Source organism: Cyclopterus lumpus, chromosome 10, assembly GCF_009769545.1.
Source record: "Cyclopterus lumpus isolate fCycLum1 chromosome 10, fCycLum1.pri, whole genome shotgun sequence".
NCBI lineage: Eukaryota > Metazoa > Chordata > Actinopteri > Perciformes > Cyclopteridae > Cyclopterus > Cyclopterus lumpus.
Window position 1 is genome coordinate 20,524,902 of NC_046975.1, and position 18,698 is coordinate 20,543,599.

An 18,698-nucleotide genomic window follows, 5' to 3' on the forward strand; every position below is an offset into this window, starting at 1 on the left:
AGTTGGCTTCGCGCCACGTTTTCTTTTACTTTCTGCTCTAATTTCAATCTCTCAACTGTGTATGTTAAATCATAGTCGTGACGGCGATAGATCCCGAATAGAATACGACTGAGCGCGAGTGACAGGATATGAAGTTTTTTTTTTTTTCCTCTTTGTTTCCGGATCAGAAAACATCTTAAGAGTATAATTCTCAACAACAACAAAAAAAGCAAAGTGAAAAGTGTTTTTACCTGATACTCTGGAATCCAGGGCTGTACATGTAAGCCAAGGGGGGGAGTTGGATAGAGATAGATAGACAGACAGGCATACAGACATGGAATGGAAAAGAGAACGGGTATAAGTAAAGGAGTTATAGGCAAAGAAATGCAATTACGAAGGAAAAAAAGAAAGAAAAAACAAGTAAAAAATTGATTTCAGGGAGACGAACGAGACAGAAGCTTCTCGGAGGTTAAGAGTCTGACTTGGTAGTGTTGACGTGAAGAAGGAAAAAAAAGAAGCCGCGATTGAATAATCAGAATTATAGATGCTTCCGCAGTCAGAAACACATTTTTCGGTGAACAGCGCCCTTAGATGGTGTTCATATTTCTGTCCATAGGAAGCAACATGAATGACTCCGGCCCCTTAAGGATTGTAAAATATTCCTTGTTAACACTCTTCCATCTGCTCCGCCGTGCCGAGGCGAGGAGGCCGAACACAAAGAGGAACACATGGTCTCTCTTGATATCTGGTTGTTAAAACAGACTCTATTAGCCAGTTTCATCTGGGCCTGCTTCAAACATTTTACTGTCTGCTTGTCAGGAGGTATGCCGTCTCACCCCCGGTCTATTATGGACGCGTCACAAAGCAGCATGCTCAAATATATATATATATTTTTTTTTGTTCAATGTTGCCATCATCTCCAATTCGGTGATTTCAACCAGGCGGAATGGAAAACACCTCCAGTGGTAAACTGCGGCGCTGAGACAGCAGTGACAATGGGGTTTAGCCGTGCATATGAAACGGGGATCTCCATGCCGAGGGACAAAAGAATGGCCGAGGAAGTCCTCTCTTCAAGCCCCCTGTCCGTGTAATGTGATTAAAAAGGCACTTTTGTGCAAAATGGCAGTTATTCAGGGTTTGAAAGACAAAATAAGCTCCAAGGAAAGGTAACGCGCGGCCCATTCATCCCTCCCCCCCGCTTGCTTCTAAAGCGAGGAGTTACTTTCCTGATGGGAGCCTTAAACAGGAAGAGAGAAAGGAAGGGGGAAATGGATGGTGCACAATCAGCCCCCCCCCCATGCCCTCCTTGGGATGGATCAGCACTGTGGATTGCTCATGAGAGGACTTGTAGATACATAATTAGGGCTGAATAGTTTGGAGTGCCCGATCTTTGTTATGTTGTCATTGAGGGGTTGGAGATGACACTCGAGGGAGGGGGGGGGGGATTGCTGTTTGATGCGGCGTGTCAGGGTTTAACGAGTGGACCTTTTGACGGGGGCTAAGGTGTCAAGGAAGTCTGAGTTAAAGGTCAATAGGAAGTGACATCTCAGAACTCATTATCCTCATTAATGCCAGGTGAAGCGTTGCCATTTCAGAAGAAATGATATTCCAAAGAGGCCTACCCTCCCTACATGCCTGCCCTTGACTCGCTAATACAGGAGCATCACTTCAGGAGTCTAAAAGGTGGAATATCTAAATGGGTGAGGGGGAAATTACAAAGTTGATGGGGTGGGAAGGTGTTGCAAAAAAAAAAAACTTTCAAAAAGAGAGAAATTATATTGAAGAATGGAATATCACATTTGGTTAAGAGATGGTTAACAGGTAAAAAAATCGGCAACATTTTTGATTCAACGAACATTTGATATAAATGTAATGCCGCAGGTGAGTAACGGGTTCATTTAAACATCTACATTTGCCAGCAACAACTGACATAATTAATATGTTTACTAGTAGTCGCCATGGCTAAGAGTAAAAATAGCAAGACCACAATATAAATATACTACATACGCCAATAAAATGACATTAGTGTATATACTGAAAGTACAATGGAAAATACTAAATGTTACTTTCCATCAATCACTGGGGTCGGTCAAGATTCAGAAATGTAAACTTAGCAGTTCCCTTCTACGCAGTGAAAATATCACTATGAGGCGTAAAGGTGCGGAGGAGGAAGGCTCCAACAGATGCTTGAGGCCGCACAGAAGACCCTGACATTCACACTCCAAAGCTGCCCTCCTTTAAGCCTGTCCATAAATGAACTCCCCCTTGTAGGTTTCATGCCCTTCTGTCAAAGTCTGTGTGTGTGTGTGTGTGTGTGTGTAGGTGTGCCTGCGGCGCGTGCGTCACCGTGGCTCACCGATGGTGCAATGTTCGCCCGTCCAGCCCTGATGGCAGTCGCACTTGCCCTCCCGGCAGACCCCGTGGTCGATGCAGCGCGGGTGACAGTCCCTCTGCTCGCAGTCCGGTCCGGTCCAGCCTTCCTCGCAGTGACACACGCCGCTGATGCACAAGCCGTGGGGACCACAGTCCACCACGCACACCTCTGTAGAGAGAGGAAAAAATGCATGAGTCATGTCGCTTTCTTCTTTCTTTTTATTTTGTCATTCTTCTTCTTGCGTACTGGTGTATTTCGTATATTCTGTGAACGCGTCGACGAGTCTGAAAGATATTCCGACGCTTGATTGCGAAAGTTGTTGACTCGATTGGTTAAAAGTTTGGTGGAAACGTTTATTTCACCGTGAGCTGGACACATTTTAATCACCGTCTCTGAAAAGAAAGAAATGTGTCAAAAGGAGATCCTGAAGGCAAAGAAAATGTCAAAAAAAAATAATATTAAAAGACTGGAGAAAATTAGCTGCCGTCCTGAACATTGTTTCATGTGAAGAGGCTTATAATTACTGCCATCTATAAAAGGAACATTTCAAGAAGCCTTAAAAAAAATCTGCACTTCTGACTTTATGGATCTCAAATTGAGATCCATAAAGCAAAGCAAAAAAAAGAAAAGTGCGCAGTTGACATACGATGTGTCGGGGCGTTGACACGGGTCCCCAATCAACTTTTATTTGGCTGCCACTTTGCCAAATTACACAATGAATAGTCACAAAAAGAGTAAAGAAAAAAGGGAGAAATCTTCCTCCTAAAAAGTAGGAAATTAATCTTGATATATAGTGCTGCTACTTTTTATGGCTTCCGGCGATAATAAAGACCCTTAAATTCGCAGTGCTCGACATTTAATTTGTAAACTGCGTTTCTGCGCAATACAGCAACGGCGTATCGTCAGCGTATTATAAAACACATTCAAACGGAACGAGTGCATGTTAGAATAAGATAAAACGTTTAAACAGTAAAAGAAAACACTGGAAAAAAAAAACACTGTGCGTGCGTCCATATGTCGCCAGATGGATCATATCTGATTCATACTACAACTTATTCATGTACAATCTACGCAGCAGCAAACTCTGGAGGACTTATCTAATGCTCATCAACAAACAGGTTCAATCAGTGTAACTTTTTTTTTTTTTTTCCCCCATCTGAAACGACATCAAAGCTTATCAAACAAGATATAGGTGTTGCTGGGAATCACATTCTTTAGATGTAAGAGAAACACCGGTTATTATTATATATGTTATTCCTGCAGCCACTTTTAACTCATCTTTATCAAAGGCTTCATAAATTTCATAGGCCGCTATATTTTTTTTCTCTTCTTCTCCATGCAGTGAAGACGCCCCCTAACATAAAATAAAAACCTGTCGTCGCTCAAAAAACTCTCTCACGAATCAAAGGAACAGTGAAGCGCGGCAATTTACTTTGTGCATCTAAACACTTCCAAAACATCCACTTTTCAGCTTTCACACGAGCTCATTTGCACGGCGTCTTGGCCGACCGAAGACAAGGGGTTACGGATTTATGTCCGGACTCGGGGAAAAAAAAAAAATGTTAGATCAACATGATTTCTTCACACGATGGAGCATCTCGGTGGGAAACCGCGACGCATCTGTTGTGAAAGCCGAATTCAAAATTACGCGATCCACGTGGCGCTTGGTAAAATGAGCTCGCCGATGTACCGGACCCCCCCCCAAAAAATAGAAAAAGATGGGCGCTCAACAAGCTCTTGTGAGAGAATAAGAAATGTTCATTTACTGGAACCCAAAAGCCTCCTTCTTTTTTTTTCCGAAACAGAAGAGCGACGAAGCTCTCTCTCCGTCGCCACGGCAGCCAATGGAAATATATATATGCCCCCCCCCCCACCGTAACCGGAAAAAAAAAGTTTGAGAATTTTTCTGAAAAACTGTAGCCTGAGGGGGGGAAAAATCAAATAATATAATTCTACCGCATAAATGCAACAAGCCGAGGAGGAATGATCTGCTATTTTTTTTTAAGCTAATCCATGCCCATTGCTTTACCCACGCTCTCCTTCACCGAGGCTCTCTTAGCAGTCCGTTTTCCAGCTCCCTCAATAGAGTTGTTCTTCGATTGAGAGACCTTGGATGGTTCTGATTAAGTCGGGCCGACACTGTAGAATATTAAGCGTGCCTCTGGAAGGGAGTCATTTGATTCCAAAGGGATACCTCCTTCCCATAGAATCTATGCAATCAATTTTCCATTAGTCCAAAAAGTGTTTATCTGCCTTTAACATGCCCCTGACTCAAGCCGGATGGGCGGTGGTGGTGGTGGGCGGTCGATGCGTGCCGCTCGCTTGTTAATTAAAGTTTATTTAATTGAAGAAGAACCTCAGCATTAATTAAGAAGGGCTGCTCCGCCCCAGCACAGGTGGGGTGAAAACCGTAACTCCTGGAGCGCGTCGGCGCAGCCCGTTCGAGTATTGACAAGCCTGAGATATCTTTGCTGAGTGGAAGCATTGTGTCTGGAATTCTAAAACAGAATAACAAATGACCTCTCTTTAAAAAAAAAAGAGAAGAAGAAGAAAGAAAGAAAAAGAGAGATAAAGCATGAACACAAAAGAAAAAAGAAAAAAAAGCCTGTTCAACCAAAACAATCACGCCTCTCGGGCACAGACCAAAACGAAAAAAAAAAAAAATATATATATATATACGCCGACGGGAAACAAACTGCAAACTTCCGCCGTTAATTGTCGGACTCGGTGTGGTCCTTTGGTGTCTTCTCGGTGGGTTTCAGGCCACGGAGAACGAGTCTATTGTGAAGCGGCGCATTAATCTCCTGGAGCTCGTGCGCTGATAACAGGTGGGGGAGGGGCCAGCCTTTGAACTAACATGTCACCTACCTGTGAGGAGAGACAGACCCCGTGAATACAAAAAGCTGGGGGACAAATGACGCTCCGCCGCGAGCAGATGGGAATGCCCGATTGTCTCCTCTCCTTTAATAAACCCGAAGCTGCAATAAAAAAGTCTTTTTTTTCCCTTTTTCTTGTTCTGGGGTCTCACATGAGTCAAAGCTTTTTGTCAAAGCATTATGCTCCGTTTCAACAACGACTCAGGCTACAAGTGTTGATTACCAAAAACTTCAAAATAGTGTGATCGCACCCACAGTTTGATTTATTCAGCCCGAAACAAAAAAAAAAAAATGAAGCAGATTTATTTAGGTTCCCGACTACCAAGCAAATGGAAAAAGTTCTAACGACTCCGGTCGCGAGAATCAAAATTTCCTTCCGGTGAACATCCTGTGGTACCGAACACTAAAGACGAGCAGCGGTCCAGACCGATGTTTTTTCTTTTTTTCACATGTCAGCATCCGTTTTCCTCGCACACGGCTTTTGTTCTGGGTTTGTTATCCCGAGTCGATCCGGGGTTCCTCTTCTTTTTGAGCATTTCGGTGTTTGATGCTGTTCTTCTCACACGGATCGATCTTGTCTTAAAAGGTTCGAAATGTGCCGGTTTTGCGTTTGTGAAAATATATTTCTATATATATATATATATATATATATATTTCTATATATATATATATATACACGTCTCGTATGATTTCCGGCCTGTCGCACCAAAGTAAACCTTTACTGAAGGTGATATAGGAGAGATGTAAGCCAGAGCTCATAAAGCACAGCGCTGACAGCACGCATAGCTCACGAGATGAGAAACACCTCCGTCAGACAGGTTGCCCCCCAACCCCCCCCCCCCACCCACCCCCATCATCACGTTTAGAGTAAATCCAGACTTTTCAAAAATCATTAATTTTGTTTCCCCTTCATGTGCACTGATGAGGAGGGGAGAAAGCGACGGAATTTGTGACGTATTCATTTTTGGAAAACAAATTGTTTGTCTGACGTCCACTAAATATAAATATTTTAAAAAAAAAAAGACATAGCGACCTAAAACATCATTAAAAGATTCAAGCATATATCATATTCCCCACCCTCCTCCTCCTCCTGATTAAATCGTGCGTCCAACGTTTCTAAATAAGACACCCACATGTCGACAACGTGTGCTGCCAGAGCCAGATCTTTGTTTTCAACCTCCAGCTTGTTAATAAAGGCTCACACATCTGCTGCGGCGGACACCTGTTGTCTGCAGTGTCTGCGCACAGCGAGGGGGGAAGTCTATTTGGAGAAAAGTACAGAAAGGAAGTCGGTGCCAATTACTTGTTCGAGAAACTCAAACATCATCTACGAAAACAGTTTTCCCCCCCCCAAAAAAAGGATGCCGTTAGTAAAGTGCGCTATAACTGTGTTATAACCAACCGCACCAACGGCGTCGATGAATGAACGACCTTTCAGGTTACAAGTGTTATGCCATTTCATTATTTCAACGAGTAGACTTTGAACATCTCCACATTAGATAGCTCGTCGCATTTTTCTACGAAGAATTAATTCCACGATAATCACATTAGAGTTGATTAATCGATTAGTCGATGGCGCTCCGATAATGAATAAGTGAACACTAGATCCATCTTCTCTAACATGAAGGTTTTGGCTGCTTTTCTTTCTCACATGCGATTATTCATTTGATAATATTTGAACTTTTGGGGTGGGCATTGGTCCGTCTTTCTCTGACATTTCATAAACCGACATATCAATCAGTGAAATGATAAAAAAAAAAAAGTGTCCTGACCTATGGAGCAGTCGGTCCCCGTCCAGTTGGCCTCGCAGATGCAGGTGCCCGAGTCGGTGTTGAAGGTGCCGTGGCTGGAGCACTGCTCCGGACAAGTGCTCTTCAGGATCTCACAGCCGGTGCCCCCCCAGCCCGGGTTACAGTGGCACTCGCCGTGGTGACAGGCTCCGTGACCGGAGCACGTCGGCTCCGAGCAGTCCACTGAAGGACACGCACAGAAAAAAAAAAGAAAGAAAGAAAAAAAAAAAAAGTGAGGACAGCAACGATGTTCATTTACCCACTTCTGGACAGGATGTCAGAGCGACACCATTTACCCCCGGCCACTTCCACTCAAGTCAAGTTCCTTTTTTTTTTTCTTTTTTTTTTTTTACACTGGAAGTGCTTCCGCGCCAGACGATGGCTGGTGAGCGACAGCGGAAGAGTTTGCAGTGTTTAGCGGTGGCTGGTAGTAATTTCACCCCCCTATGTTCTACTAGTTCTTAGAGGTATATTATAGGGCACTTCCAATATACTGACAGCATGATTGTGCTCCATTATAGGCATTGGGAACAATGGCAAAATTAGTGTCTAGACAGATATAATCAATTACTATTAACATTTGCAGATCAACTTGCTGATCGAGGTTCATAATTGGCAATTATGACCAACATAATCAACCCATAAAGATACTAGCAACAATGCCATTGTGCTTCCTCGGCAGCTGATTGCTCCGTGCTTTTCCACATCTACCTGGACACCGAAAATTGATTATTAAACAATTCATCACGAGCTCGGAAACCGCGAATGCTCCCTCCTCCCATCCGTGTTCCCTTCCCACGCGGCTTCGCCTTCAAAGAACCGCGATACACTCATTTAGTAAAACTCAATAGCTTTTTTTTTTCCACGTGTAATCTGAGCTGATAATTGTCTTGGGGTGTGCGCGGGGATCGATGACGTTAAATTCACCGGAGGCAAAAAAGGGGGAGGTGGAAAAGGTTAAGAAAGGACGAAGGAGCTCTTTCTCAATGAACGGAGGAAGAGATGCCATCGACTGATCGATTTAAAACCAAAAGAGAAAGAAGGTGTCATTCAAATACGGGACCGCATCGACGAGGGCCCGGCACAATCTATTCCAGCATGTACGCTCATCCAAACACTAAGAGGGAGTTAATTTATACGCTCGGTATCAATAACAACATCCCGAGCATTATCCGCTCGGTGGAGTTGAAAACAACCGATTGTTTGGCCAATGGACTGTGTTCAATTCTCCCCCCTCGAGCTTCACACAGAAATATGTCGCATCTTGCTGCTTTCCGATCCGTTGTATTTTTTTACTCCATTTACCTTGTTCACAGTTGGGTCCTTTGTGGCCGGCGTTGCACACACAGTTGCCCGCCACGCACAGTCCGTGTCCCCCGCATTGAGGATCAATACACTGGGAGGCAGGGACGTCACACTCGGTGCCCTTCCATCCGCTGTAGCACTGACAGCGCCCCCTGGTGTATTGGCCATTACCGCTGCACAGGACCGGACAGGCAGCTGAGGAAGGACAACAGGCGGAAAGTATTGATCTTGTACAATATTTTGGGGGATGGGTTGCTGTTTTATATAGTATTTATAGCACATTTCAAACGATCTTCAATTGTATCTCTTTTATGATTAGAAGAACAACTTCAAATAAGGGAGGTTGCACCTCTGGTCCAGTTGCATCTTCTTTTTTAGTAGATAAGTTTGAGTGATACAACTTTCCGGTCTGTGCCATTGTTCATGATTATGGGCAACGTGCACGCCGGTCAGCAGTTGTTATTATCATTTTTAAGTATAAAATTATTCGGTTGAAAATAACTTGACTTGCTGCCAATAGCTTTTTATGTTCATGTATACTTCATTTGGGCTACCAGGTAGCAACGTGGCTGATTTCATTAATCTAAAAGCAATGTGGGATCATTTTTTTGTGTTAACCAACATTTCCATCGGTTGACTACAGCCCTGACATTTTCCAATTCACCCCCCCCCCCCCCCCCCCCCCCCCCCCCCCCCCCCCCCCCCCCCACACCCACATTAATTTGAAATGAAAAGCAGCCATTTCTGAAACCTGGGCCATGAATCTGCGAAGCCGGATACCAACCGTAGCTAAAGAAGACATATAAACCCTTTAAATAATAGACTGGGTGACAGAAAGCGAGTAAAAGTGAGCCTAATAATTACCTCTGGAACCAGTACGGCCCTATGAATCCCGGGAAACAGTGACACGATCCCGCCCACACACTCCCCGTTCCCGTAACCAGTTTGTTGTGTGCACTCCGTGACAGATTCTGCGGGGCACAGCAGTGAGCAAGTCCAACTATTAATAACTCATCCGACTGAAACCCCACATTGGTATAACATTTGCAAGTGTACAGTTTAATAAATACTGCGAGACAGCTGAGATACTATCTTTTCCTTTGAATGAACATCCTCTCCTGCAGCACTGGTGTAAGGCCCGGCATATATTTACAGCTCTCCATCCACGTTCCACTAAGGTCTAAGCCTCCATAACATGTCCGCTGCAGCCCGGCTCTCCCCATCTAAGCCATGTTAAGTAAAAACCACACGGGCATTTTTAAATGACACATTTTGCTTTTTCCTCCCGTCTTCCTCTATCCTCTTATCCCCCCCACCCCCTCCCCCCCCCCCCCCCCCCCCCCCCCCCCCCCCCCCCCCCGTCCTCCTTCCCCCGTCCACCCCTTGAATGACTGATCATGCCCGAGCCGTGCAATCTCTTGAGTGTTTATAGCTCAAATCCTCTTTGAGTTGAAGTTAATCTGACATATCCTACAGACAGATCTGGTGTTCATCCAACAGACCATCGCTCAAGAACGACAACCCCCCCACCACCACCACCCACCACCCACCACCCTCTCCCCCCAAAAGACAGGGGCCCTCATTTTGATCGCCGTTAAGAGGGCAAACTTTTTCGTTATTACTCTGACTTGTATTGGATGTTCATTGAGCCAATGTCGGACCCAGGCAATTTTGACCCCCCCCCCCCCCCCCCCCCCCCCCCCCCCCCCCCCCCCCCCCCCCCCCCCCCGCACATCGATTCCTTCATATTTGTATGGTTGGGATCAATAGAACTCCCCGAAGGAAATAGAAACACGTTAACTCAACCTTAGTGTTTTTCCTACCTCAAAACCCACGAGGAACGCTGAAGAGGATGCTACGTGGGAAGGATCAATGATCCGTATTGGCCTCATGTTATAAGCGTCGAGCACAATAATCCAATACCACTATCTGATGAAAAACTTACATCCGCCTCCAAGGTGGTTCCAACTTTTTTTTATTTTATTTTATTTTTTAAAAAAAACCTCAGCTTTGTTGACGTGGAAAAGCCAGAAATCCCAGCAACCTAACCGTTTGCTGACGCGGGCGCACGCAGCTGTCCCAAAAACATGTCATTACAACATCATTCCAATCACACTCATCAGCCAAGGCAGATGGGCGTGTGTGTCTCTCTCCCCCCCCCCGCCCCCCCGCCCCCCCCCCCCCGCCCGTACCCTGGATGATGGCGTTGTAGGACACCGTCTCCGCGTTCCGCCCGTCGTTATAAAACGCCAGGTGCCACACCCCGGAGTCCAGGTGCTGGATGAATCCCGCTTGGTGGACGCTGACCGGGTGGTCCAGCCGGGCCCTCGGCTCCGGTTCACTCTGGGTCCGGTGCTCTTTGGCGATGAGCCGGCTGCCGTCCAGCAGCTCCACAAAGTCGTACTGCAAAAAAGACAACAACACAACAACAACAGCAGATGCAGATGATTGTTACTTTAATGTCGGGTGTAATTAAATCAGGCAGCGGGGGGAACAAGTTTATATTTCCCCTCTGTTCGGATGCTTTGTATGCAGCTCCTCTGCTGATTTCCTTAACGGTCTGAGTGGAACTCTTCAAAGTCGTAATTCAAGACACAACCAGAAGAGGTTTGTGTACCCAGCAAATATTCCACGATAATAAATGTTGATTTTTCCGCGACAGTTATTTGGAGTTGATAGATGTTGTTTGTGTACTGATGGAGCTGATATGGCTCTGGGGCTAATGCTCTGAAATATTCCCCCCCCAAAAAATACATTTTTTAACTCAGACAGAGTGCACTTGAAGAGACTCAATGTGGTTAATAGAATCTGTTAAATTAACACGGATAACGTGCTGTGTGGATGCGTGCCTCTCGCAAAATACAAATAAAAAGGGTAAACTAAGTGAAAAGCTTTCTTCGCTGATTTTCTACAAACAATTGCATGTGTCTTCTTTTAATTCACCAAACTGTTAACATTGTTTGATTTGTTATAATGTTTTTTTGTTTTACCCAGGACCCAGGATATATTATATAATCAGTTTATTTAAGGCAAATACGTCCTTTGGTGGTAAGGTCAGAATGTACAATGCACAGTACAGTGCACGCAATACATACACAGTATAAATATATAACATCTATACATCTCAGGCTTGTTTTTCCTTTCCTATATGTGTTGGGATTGCAGCATAACAGTCACTCTCTATTTTTTTTTCCAGGCAAACATTGATTTACGGAGTAAACAAGGAGTAACGAGTCATCCCTGCCAAGCGAGGACGAGTAAAGTGGCGCATCTGCTCTCGCCGCACCTGGTCGAACCCTGAACCTCATTTTTGACTGTAGGTTACGGAGCACTGCAGTGGAAACCAGTGTAACACACATCAGCCCCCCCCCCCTCAACAGGGCGATATAGGCTGCAGAGGAGCACAGATCAGATGCAGACAGATCCCCTGGCTAATGTGCTGGTATGGCTCCGCAGATGCACTGAGCCCACAGTGAGGACCGAGGGTGGAGGAGAGCCTGCTGGATGCGTGCACGTTGGCACTGTGCAGATTTTTTTTATTTATTTTTTTTAACAATTTATTTTAGAAGAGCTTGGATTTAAATCCAATGATGAGGCTGTTTGCGGAGAGATTTTTGACGGACTGCTAAGCCATTGATTTTTTTTTCTTCTTCTTTTAATTACATTTCAGACAGCAATATGATTTGAATGTAAATACATTTGACAAATACCACCTTGAAAAGAAAAAGAAGCAAATTAGCAAGAATATATATATATATATATAATTATTTTGTTCATAAAACAACAGTAAATAGGTATTGCACCCTATACGTATGTCCTCTACTACCAACGCTGCAGTAGATATATACACATCTAAAAGTAGCATTCCATGAAATGGCCACTGTATAAACAATACCATTTTTCTTATCCCAGACCGGATTTCAACCTAAATCCGCAGCTCTCAAGGAATTTGTTTTGTCTCTTCCAGCTCTTTGCATTGGTTTCCTTCGCCCACCATGAAATCAAAACAACCAATTTCCCGAAGCAGCAGAAAGCTGTTTTCAAGGACAACAAATAAAGTGAAGATAAACCCGGCGAGCACTACCTGTCCAGCACTAAATGTCAGACGGACAAAGTTAGGAACCGCTTACGAGCTCTTTGGACACACACACAAAAAAAAAAGAGTTAAAATAAGAGCAAATGTCGGACTGACTCATCAGGTGGAAAGAGACAGAACTCCAAATGAATGCCGGTGCTGCTCCGTTTCCATTTGACTTGACTTGCGAGTCGCCCAACTGTTGGCTAACACTTTAGGCAAAACAACGTAATAAGCCCCGTCGTATGTCAGCGCTTTTCCATCTGTCGTCTTGTCATCGAGTTCTCCTTTGCCCAGTGGGCAAAAAAAATCAATGATTGCAGATTTAAATCAGTAGCACGGCATCATCGGAAAAAAATAACACAATGTGCTCGTTGAAAAAAAGGGGACCAAAAAATAAAATAAAAACAGGACTCAACGGGCAGGAAACACACACACACACACACGCGCGCGCACACACACACACACACACACACACACACACACACACACACACACACACACACACACACACACACACACACACACACACACACGTGGATCCGGGCAACCTTTCAGTTGACTTGCAAACGACAGGAAAGAGAACATTAAGCGCGGGGCAGGGGAAGTCAACACTGTGATTTAAACCCCTTTGAGTAGAGCGGGGGGGGGGGGGGGGGGGGGGGGGGGGGGGGGGGGGGGGGGGGGGGGTGCACGGAAGGGATATTAACCTTACGGAAGTTGTCTTCTTTGTGTTGTTGGCTTGAGGAGAGGGGGGGGGGTAATAAAACAGTTCATCCCACGAGCCCTCGACCTCCTGGCCAAGTGCATACATCTCGATTAGTCGATGTAAAAGCCATCCCAGCTCATCTCAATCCAACAATACCCGCGAGAGACAGAGCGTGGAGAGAGAGGCGTGGGTGCCCAAAGGACCGAGAGGAGCCTGCAAATTCTCCACAGTTGACATCGAGTGAACCTCAGCGCCGATTCTTAAGAAGAAGAACGGAAGGGATATTAACCTTACGGAAGTTGTCTTCTTTGTGTTGTTGGCTTGAGGAGAGGGGGGGGGGGTAATAAAACAGTTCATCCCACGAGCCCTCGACCTCCTGGCCAAGTGCATACATCTCGATTAGTCGATGTAAAAGCCATCCCAGCTCATCTCAATCCAACAATACCCGCGAGAGACAGAGCGTGGAGAGAGAGGCGTGGGTGCCCAAAGGACCGAGAGGAGCCTGCAAATTCTCCACAGTTGACATCGAGTGAACCTCAGCGCCGATTCTTAAGAAGAAGAACGGAAGGGATATTAACCTTACGGAAGTTGTCTTCTTTGTGTTGTTGGCTTGAGGAGAGGGGGGGGGGTAATAAAACAGTTCATCCCACGAGCCCTCGACCTCCTGGCCAAGTGCATACATCTCGATTAGTCGATGTAAAAGCCATCCCAGCTCATCTCAATCCAACAATACCCGCGAGAGACAGAGCGTGGAGAGAGAGGCGTGGGTGCCCAAAGGACCGAGAGGAGCCTGCAAATTCTCCACAGTTGACATCGAGTGAACCTCAGCGCCGATTCTTAAGAAGAAGAAAAAAAAGACAACAAAAGTTTCTTTCTCTCCGAACTTGTTTGGTTCGTATCCATCGCAGACAAGACACTCGATAGCAGATTGGAGGAAGTCTATGTTTGTGAATGGTTGGAAAAAAAGCGGTTGCACTTAAAACGCCGCGTCCGTCTTCCGCGCTGTGAATTGCGACGGACAGTCGATATCTCTCATCGGGGTCTTTCATGCTCAGTTAAGTAAATGCATTGATCTGTGCCCCTGAACAGTATGTGCTTTAAAAGCGGGCCACAATGGACACAGTGTCCGGCATTGACAAGCTTGAGTAATTGCGGCAGACGTAAAAGCAGTGTCTTGTCAATTAGTACCCTTTTGATCTTTTTTTTTTTGCTTCCTATTTTCACCTTGAAAACGCAACTCCGGCTCACCTGTTGTCACTCACACGTCGGACTTTCTTTCCATCGAAAGAGCGGCCCAAACTGTCTCCACTCGAGTGAAGCCCATCTTTACTAAGAGAGAATGTCAAGGAGGTGAAGCTAAGAGCTTTTGCAGTTAAGTGTGGTGGAAAATAGCCATCGTCTGAGTGCTTCCATCACCATCAACCAGACATCGGACATTACGATGCCCAGAAATGTCATTCAAGTGACACATCAGACATGTTGGAAACACTTCAATTTGCAAATGGCAGACGTTTAGTGGAAGTGAACGACGTGCGTGCCCACAGTCGAATCAAAGCTGAGAGGACGAAAAGGAAACTAAACTAGTGCCCAGCTCTAATTTGCAAACGCACACATGTCAGGAATTTAAATAGGGTACCAAAATGAGGGAAGATAAAGAACCCCCGATTAAATAATACTTGTTCACTGTTTGTGACGTTGTTGTGTGGGGCTTAAAGGGACAGGCACTAAAACAGAGCATCGAAGGGTAAATAGAGGTGTATTCAGACAGACAGTTTGAGAGTTTCTTATTAAACATTAAAGCATGCAAATATATGTCCTCGGACAAAAAAAAACTAAATTAAAGTATGAACCCGACAATGTGTACACGTCCCCTGTAAGATGCGGTGAAATGGCCTCTTTCGATCCTTAAAGCGGCTATAATCAATTTCTTATATTAACATCTGATCACATGGCTGTTTAATGTGAAAGGGGGTCGCTTGCAGTGATTATTAAGTTATATCAACAGCAAAAAAGCGTTAATTCAACATTAGTCAAATCCGACCGAGAGAGGACGTGGCTACAAAACCCCTGAGTGTATTTAATTAAGAAAAAAAAGCTTTCTGGGATACAAAAAAAAAAGAAAAAAAGCTTGCGAATGATTTAATTTGCAACAGAAATATTGTATTATTTTTCTTTAAAAAAAAAAAAAAGTCAGTAGTAGAGTAGAGTCCTCAATCTTAAAGTGATTAAAAAATAAATGATTAAAACAATACTTTTACCTGGGTGTGAGATGGTGCGAGACCCTTTCGTCCGTAGACTCCGACCAGTGCGTTCTTCTGTACCGAGATGTTGAACTTCAGGAAGCGCGGCTGCTCCATGCTCAGTTGAGAACGCCAGAAGACCCCCGGTGGGACGCTCTGACCCACCCTCTTCCCGATGCCCACCTGTCCCGTGTCGATGGAGTTGTTCTCCTGATGGAGCACGCTGCTCCTTCCTAGAAGACAGAAACACCCCCGCCCACTCCGATGATGTCATTTGTCACAGAAACAAAGCAGCACAGTTAAGGTGACATGGTATAAATCAGTCCTCTACAAAGCCTTTTCATGCCATCAGATAAAGCCTTCACATCGAAAAATACCATTATGTGGGGTTTTTTTGGGTTGTTTTTTTTTGCCAGTCTTTTTGATCTTTGGATATCAGTAAACGTTGCATTCTATCTTTTGCTTTCCAGTGCAATCTTATTCCTTTATTCAAGCCGGGGCTTTTTTTTCTCCAAATGAGCGGACAGGATTAAAAGTAATGGTTCCCCGCGGTCCACGATGCACTGCTCACGGTAAAAAAAAAAAATGAAAAGAAAGACCGGATATAATTGGCTTTTATAGGACTCTAACAGGCCACATCTCCCATCTTTTCTCCGGTCCTGATGACTCATATAGTAAGGCCTCATCTCAAGATAAGGTCTAAATGGAATCTGTCAGATATTCTGAGGGCTACCTTCCCAGAGCAATAACAGCAAATCAAAAACATTTTCTTTTTCTTTTTTTTTTTGCGAATGATGTCCTTTAAACTCTGTCCTTAAAAGCGCCAAAGACGGAGAGCTGGCCAGTTTTAATATCACTCATGCTCACATGAAAAACTGCGGTCTGCAAGGTGCAATTACATGAACAGATGACATCGTTAAGGAGGCTTTTTCCAAATCCCGTTAAAAGCTCTATTGAAGAAAGGAACTCGAATGTACCGCGGCTATGACTTCGTAACCTGTCGACTCAACCGTTGCTTCCGTGTGTCAATGGAAGGGGGGGAGGGGGGGGGGGGGGGGGGTACACTGTCGCTTTGAGTGTATCCCTTTGTGCCAGGCCACCATTATGTGCATCCCTCAGTGTTATGTGTGTGTGTGTAATGAGGCCATTGCCTTGTCCCTTTAGCTTCAGTCAAAGCGAAGCCAACTTTACCTCCGCGGAGAATAATAGCCGACTATCGATCGCCTTTTAAAACAGTCCAAAACCTGCCTCGTGCTATCTTAATTAGCAGTACTTATGAGGATTTAAATCTAGCAGAGTTTAAACAATTGAGGGTTGTTTTTTTTCCGCCTGGCCCACTCGACTCAATTAATGCTTCCGTGGCCGTGCATTTAAAATACCGCAATGTGCTCGGAGATTAATTTTCGGTGGCTTTTGCCGTAAAAGGTGAGCTGAGGCGGCCTGCCTGCTTGTTGTTGAATACACAATGGCCCGCGGTTATGATTAGGTAGTGCAAATCTGTCTGGAACAAGTCAATTAATATTCAGGAGGTGAAAGATCTCTTAATAAACTGTAAGGGCTGACTGGGCGTCATTCACGAGGCCAAACGGTTTGCTGTCGCGATTTGTCTTTCTTAATCGTCATTTGAACCTTTACTTGATTGAATTAATTTGTGTTCTTTAACCTTTTATTCAGCTAGCAATTCATTTAAAAATAAAATAAACATTAATCACACACACAGCTTTATTTCCCTTCCTTTCAGCTGGACATTTTAAAGTCTCCGTACAACTGCTCAGCCATCAATTTGCCGAGTTTATAATTTATTTTGTGAAATAAATAAATAAATGAAAGAAAAATAACCCTGATAGCAAAATATTCAAAAAAGCTATGCCAATCACTTTGACCAGAATGCAAAGCCGACAAAAATAATAAACAGTCTCATGCATGTGCATTAAAACTGGACAGGCTTATTTGAATGTTGATTAGCAGCTTCATTGAGATGTCAGTCTTTCGTTTTGCTCACCGTCAGCAGCCAGAGCTGTCACTATGCTCGACTGAGTGGGCCCCGTCTTCCCAACTCCTCCGTTTTCAAAAGCCGGCTGGTTGTCCAACTCTTGGAGCTGCCAATTGAGGCCGAAAAGGTGCATTGCTGTGAAATACACAGAAAAAAAAAAGAAAAAAGGAAGCTGCGTGGGCTTCTAGAAATGGATAAACAAATAAGCAAATAGCTGCACAAAAACAATCAGGCCAATTAAGAATAAAAAGACCTGTGGGAGAGCACAATGGGTGGATTCAATGCAGGGAGACAAAAAAAAGAAGAAAAAGAAACACTACAGTTTGACTTCCAACATTTCAGTTTTTTTTCCGAGGCTTCTCTCCAATGGATGTTTTTGTGCGTGTAAACACAGCACTGATAGAGGCCAGACGAAGCCATTTCAATCAATACTTAGGAACCCTGTTGCTCTATCATGTTTCCTCGGGGAGCACTGTTCATTAATGTGCCACAGTGTCTGCACACAAACAGCGACTGTATCAAACAGAGGAGCAGTTTCCATTTTGACACAAAACCTCCTCACAAAGCGGACGAAATAAAAAAAAAACGTCTCCGAAATCTTAACGCGAAGCACGGAAAGGACGCCGAGGCGCGGCTACACACGTGTGCAGGAAAGAATAAGATGGAGGAGGGAAGAGAAAGAAAGTGAGAGTCTTTAAAGACGGAGCGAGGCAGTTCATTGAGACAGGCAGTCACAGCGGGGGGGGGAAGGAAAGTGAGAGGGTAAGATGCTGCAACGCTCCTCTTGTTGGCTTTCATTCAGCCAAGCCGCTTTATTGTGTCAGTATCGGATGCAATCAAACTGTGTCCTTGTTGGTTTTTTTTGGAGACTGAGGTGCTCCTGCGAGGCGCAGCGAGAGGGGCAATCTCCTTCAAAGTCACCAGCCGGAGAACATGCTGAGGAAGCGTCTTGATTTCCCACCATTTGATCTGGGAGAGGAACTTTTCCCCAACACTCGCCGTTTGCTGCCGCGAGACGGGATATTGACTGCGGCAAATAACTCGAGAGGTGGACGTGGGCCCTGAGAGGATATCAAATATGAAGCTGCCCCCAAAACGAGGGATTGAATACTGTTACGGATAGTGTTATCAAGAAAAACGTGGGGGGGGGGACGGACGTTTTTTTTCCCCGTCAGAGCTGATGAAATACACTTTTGGCATCGACGCACGGCGGCACCGCCCTCGGTTTCGATTTTAAATGAACAGGTGCTCCGTAGCCTTGAATTCCAATCAAGTAATGCAGATTTACCAGTGAGTGATGGCGTCGGGGTTTTTTTTTTTTCACAGTTCATTCATGTGTCAGAATCCATTTCGGATG

At 44.8% G+C, this 18,698-nt stretch overlaps 1 protein-coding gene across 1 annotated transcript in view; it reads right to left on the reverse strand.

Annotated features, from left to right (window-relative positions):
• si:dkey-237h12.3 (teneurin-3) overlaps positions 1 to 18,698 on the reverse strand; it is a 124,444-nt gene that overhangs the window by 40,645 nt on the left and 65,101 nt on the right. Inside the window, 9 exon segments of the mRNA XM_034543272.1 lie at positions 231 to 251; positions 2,336 to 2,521; positions 7,002 to 7,202; positions 8,325 to 8,527; positions 9,198 to 9,241; positions 9,243 to 9,295; positions 10,517 to 10,727; positions 15,367 to 15,581; positions 17,351 to 17,476. Coding sequence (XP_034399163.1) covers positions 231 to 251; positions 2,336 to 2,521; positions 7,002 to 7,202; positions 8,325 to 8,527; positions 9,198 to 9,241; positions 9,243 to 9,295; positions 10,517 to 10,727; positions 15,367 to 15,581; positions 17,351 to 17,476 — 1,260 coding nt within the window.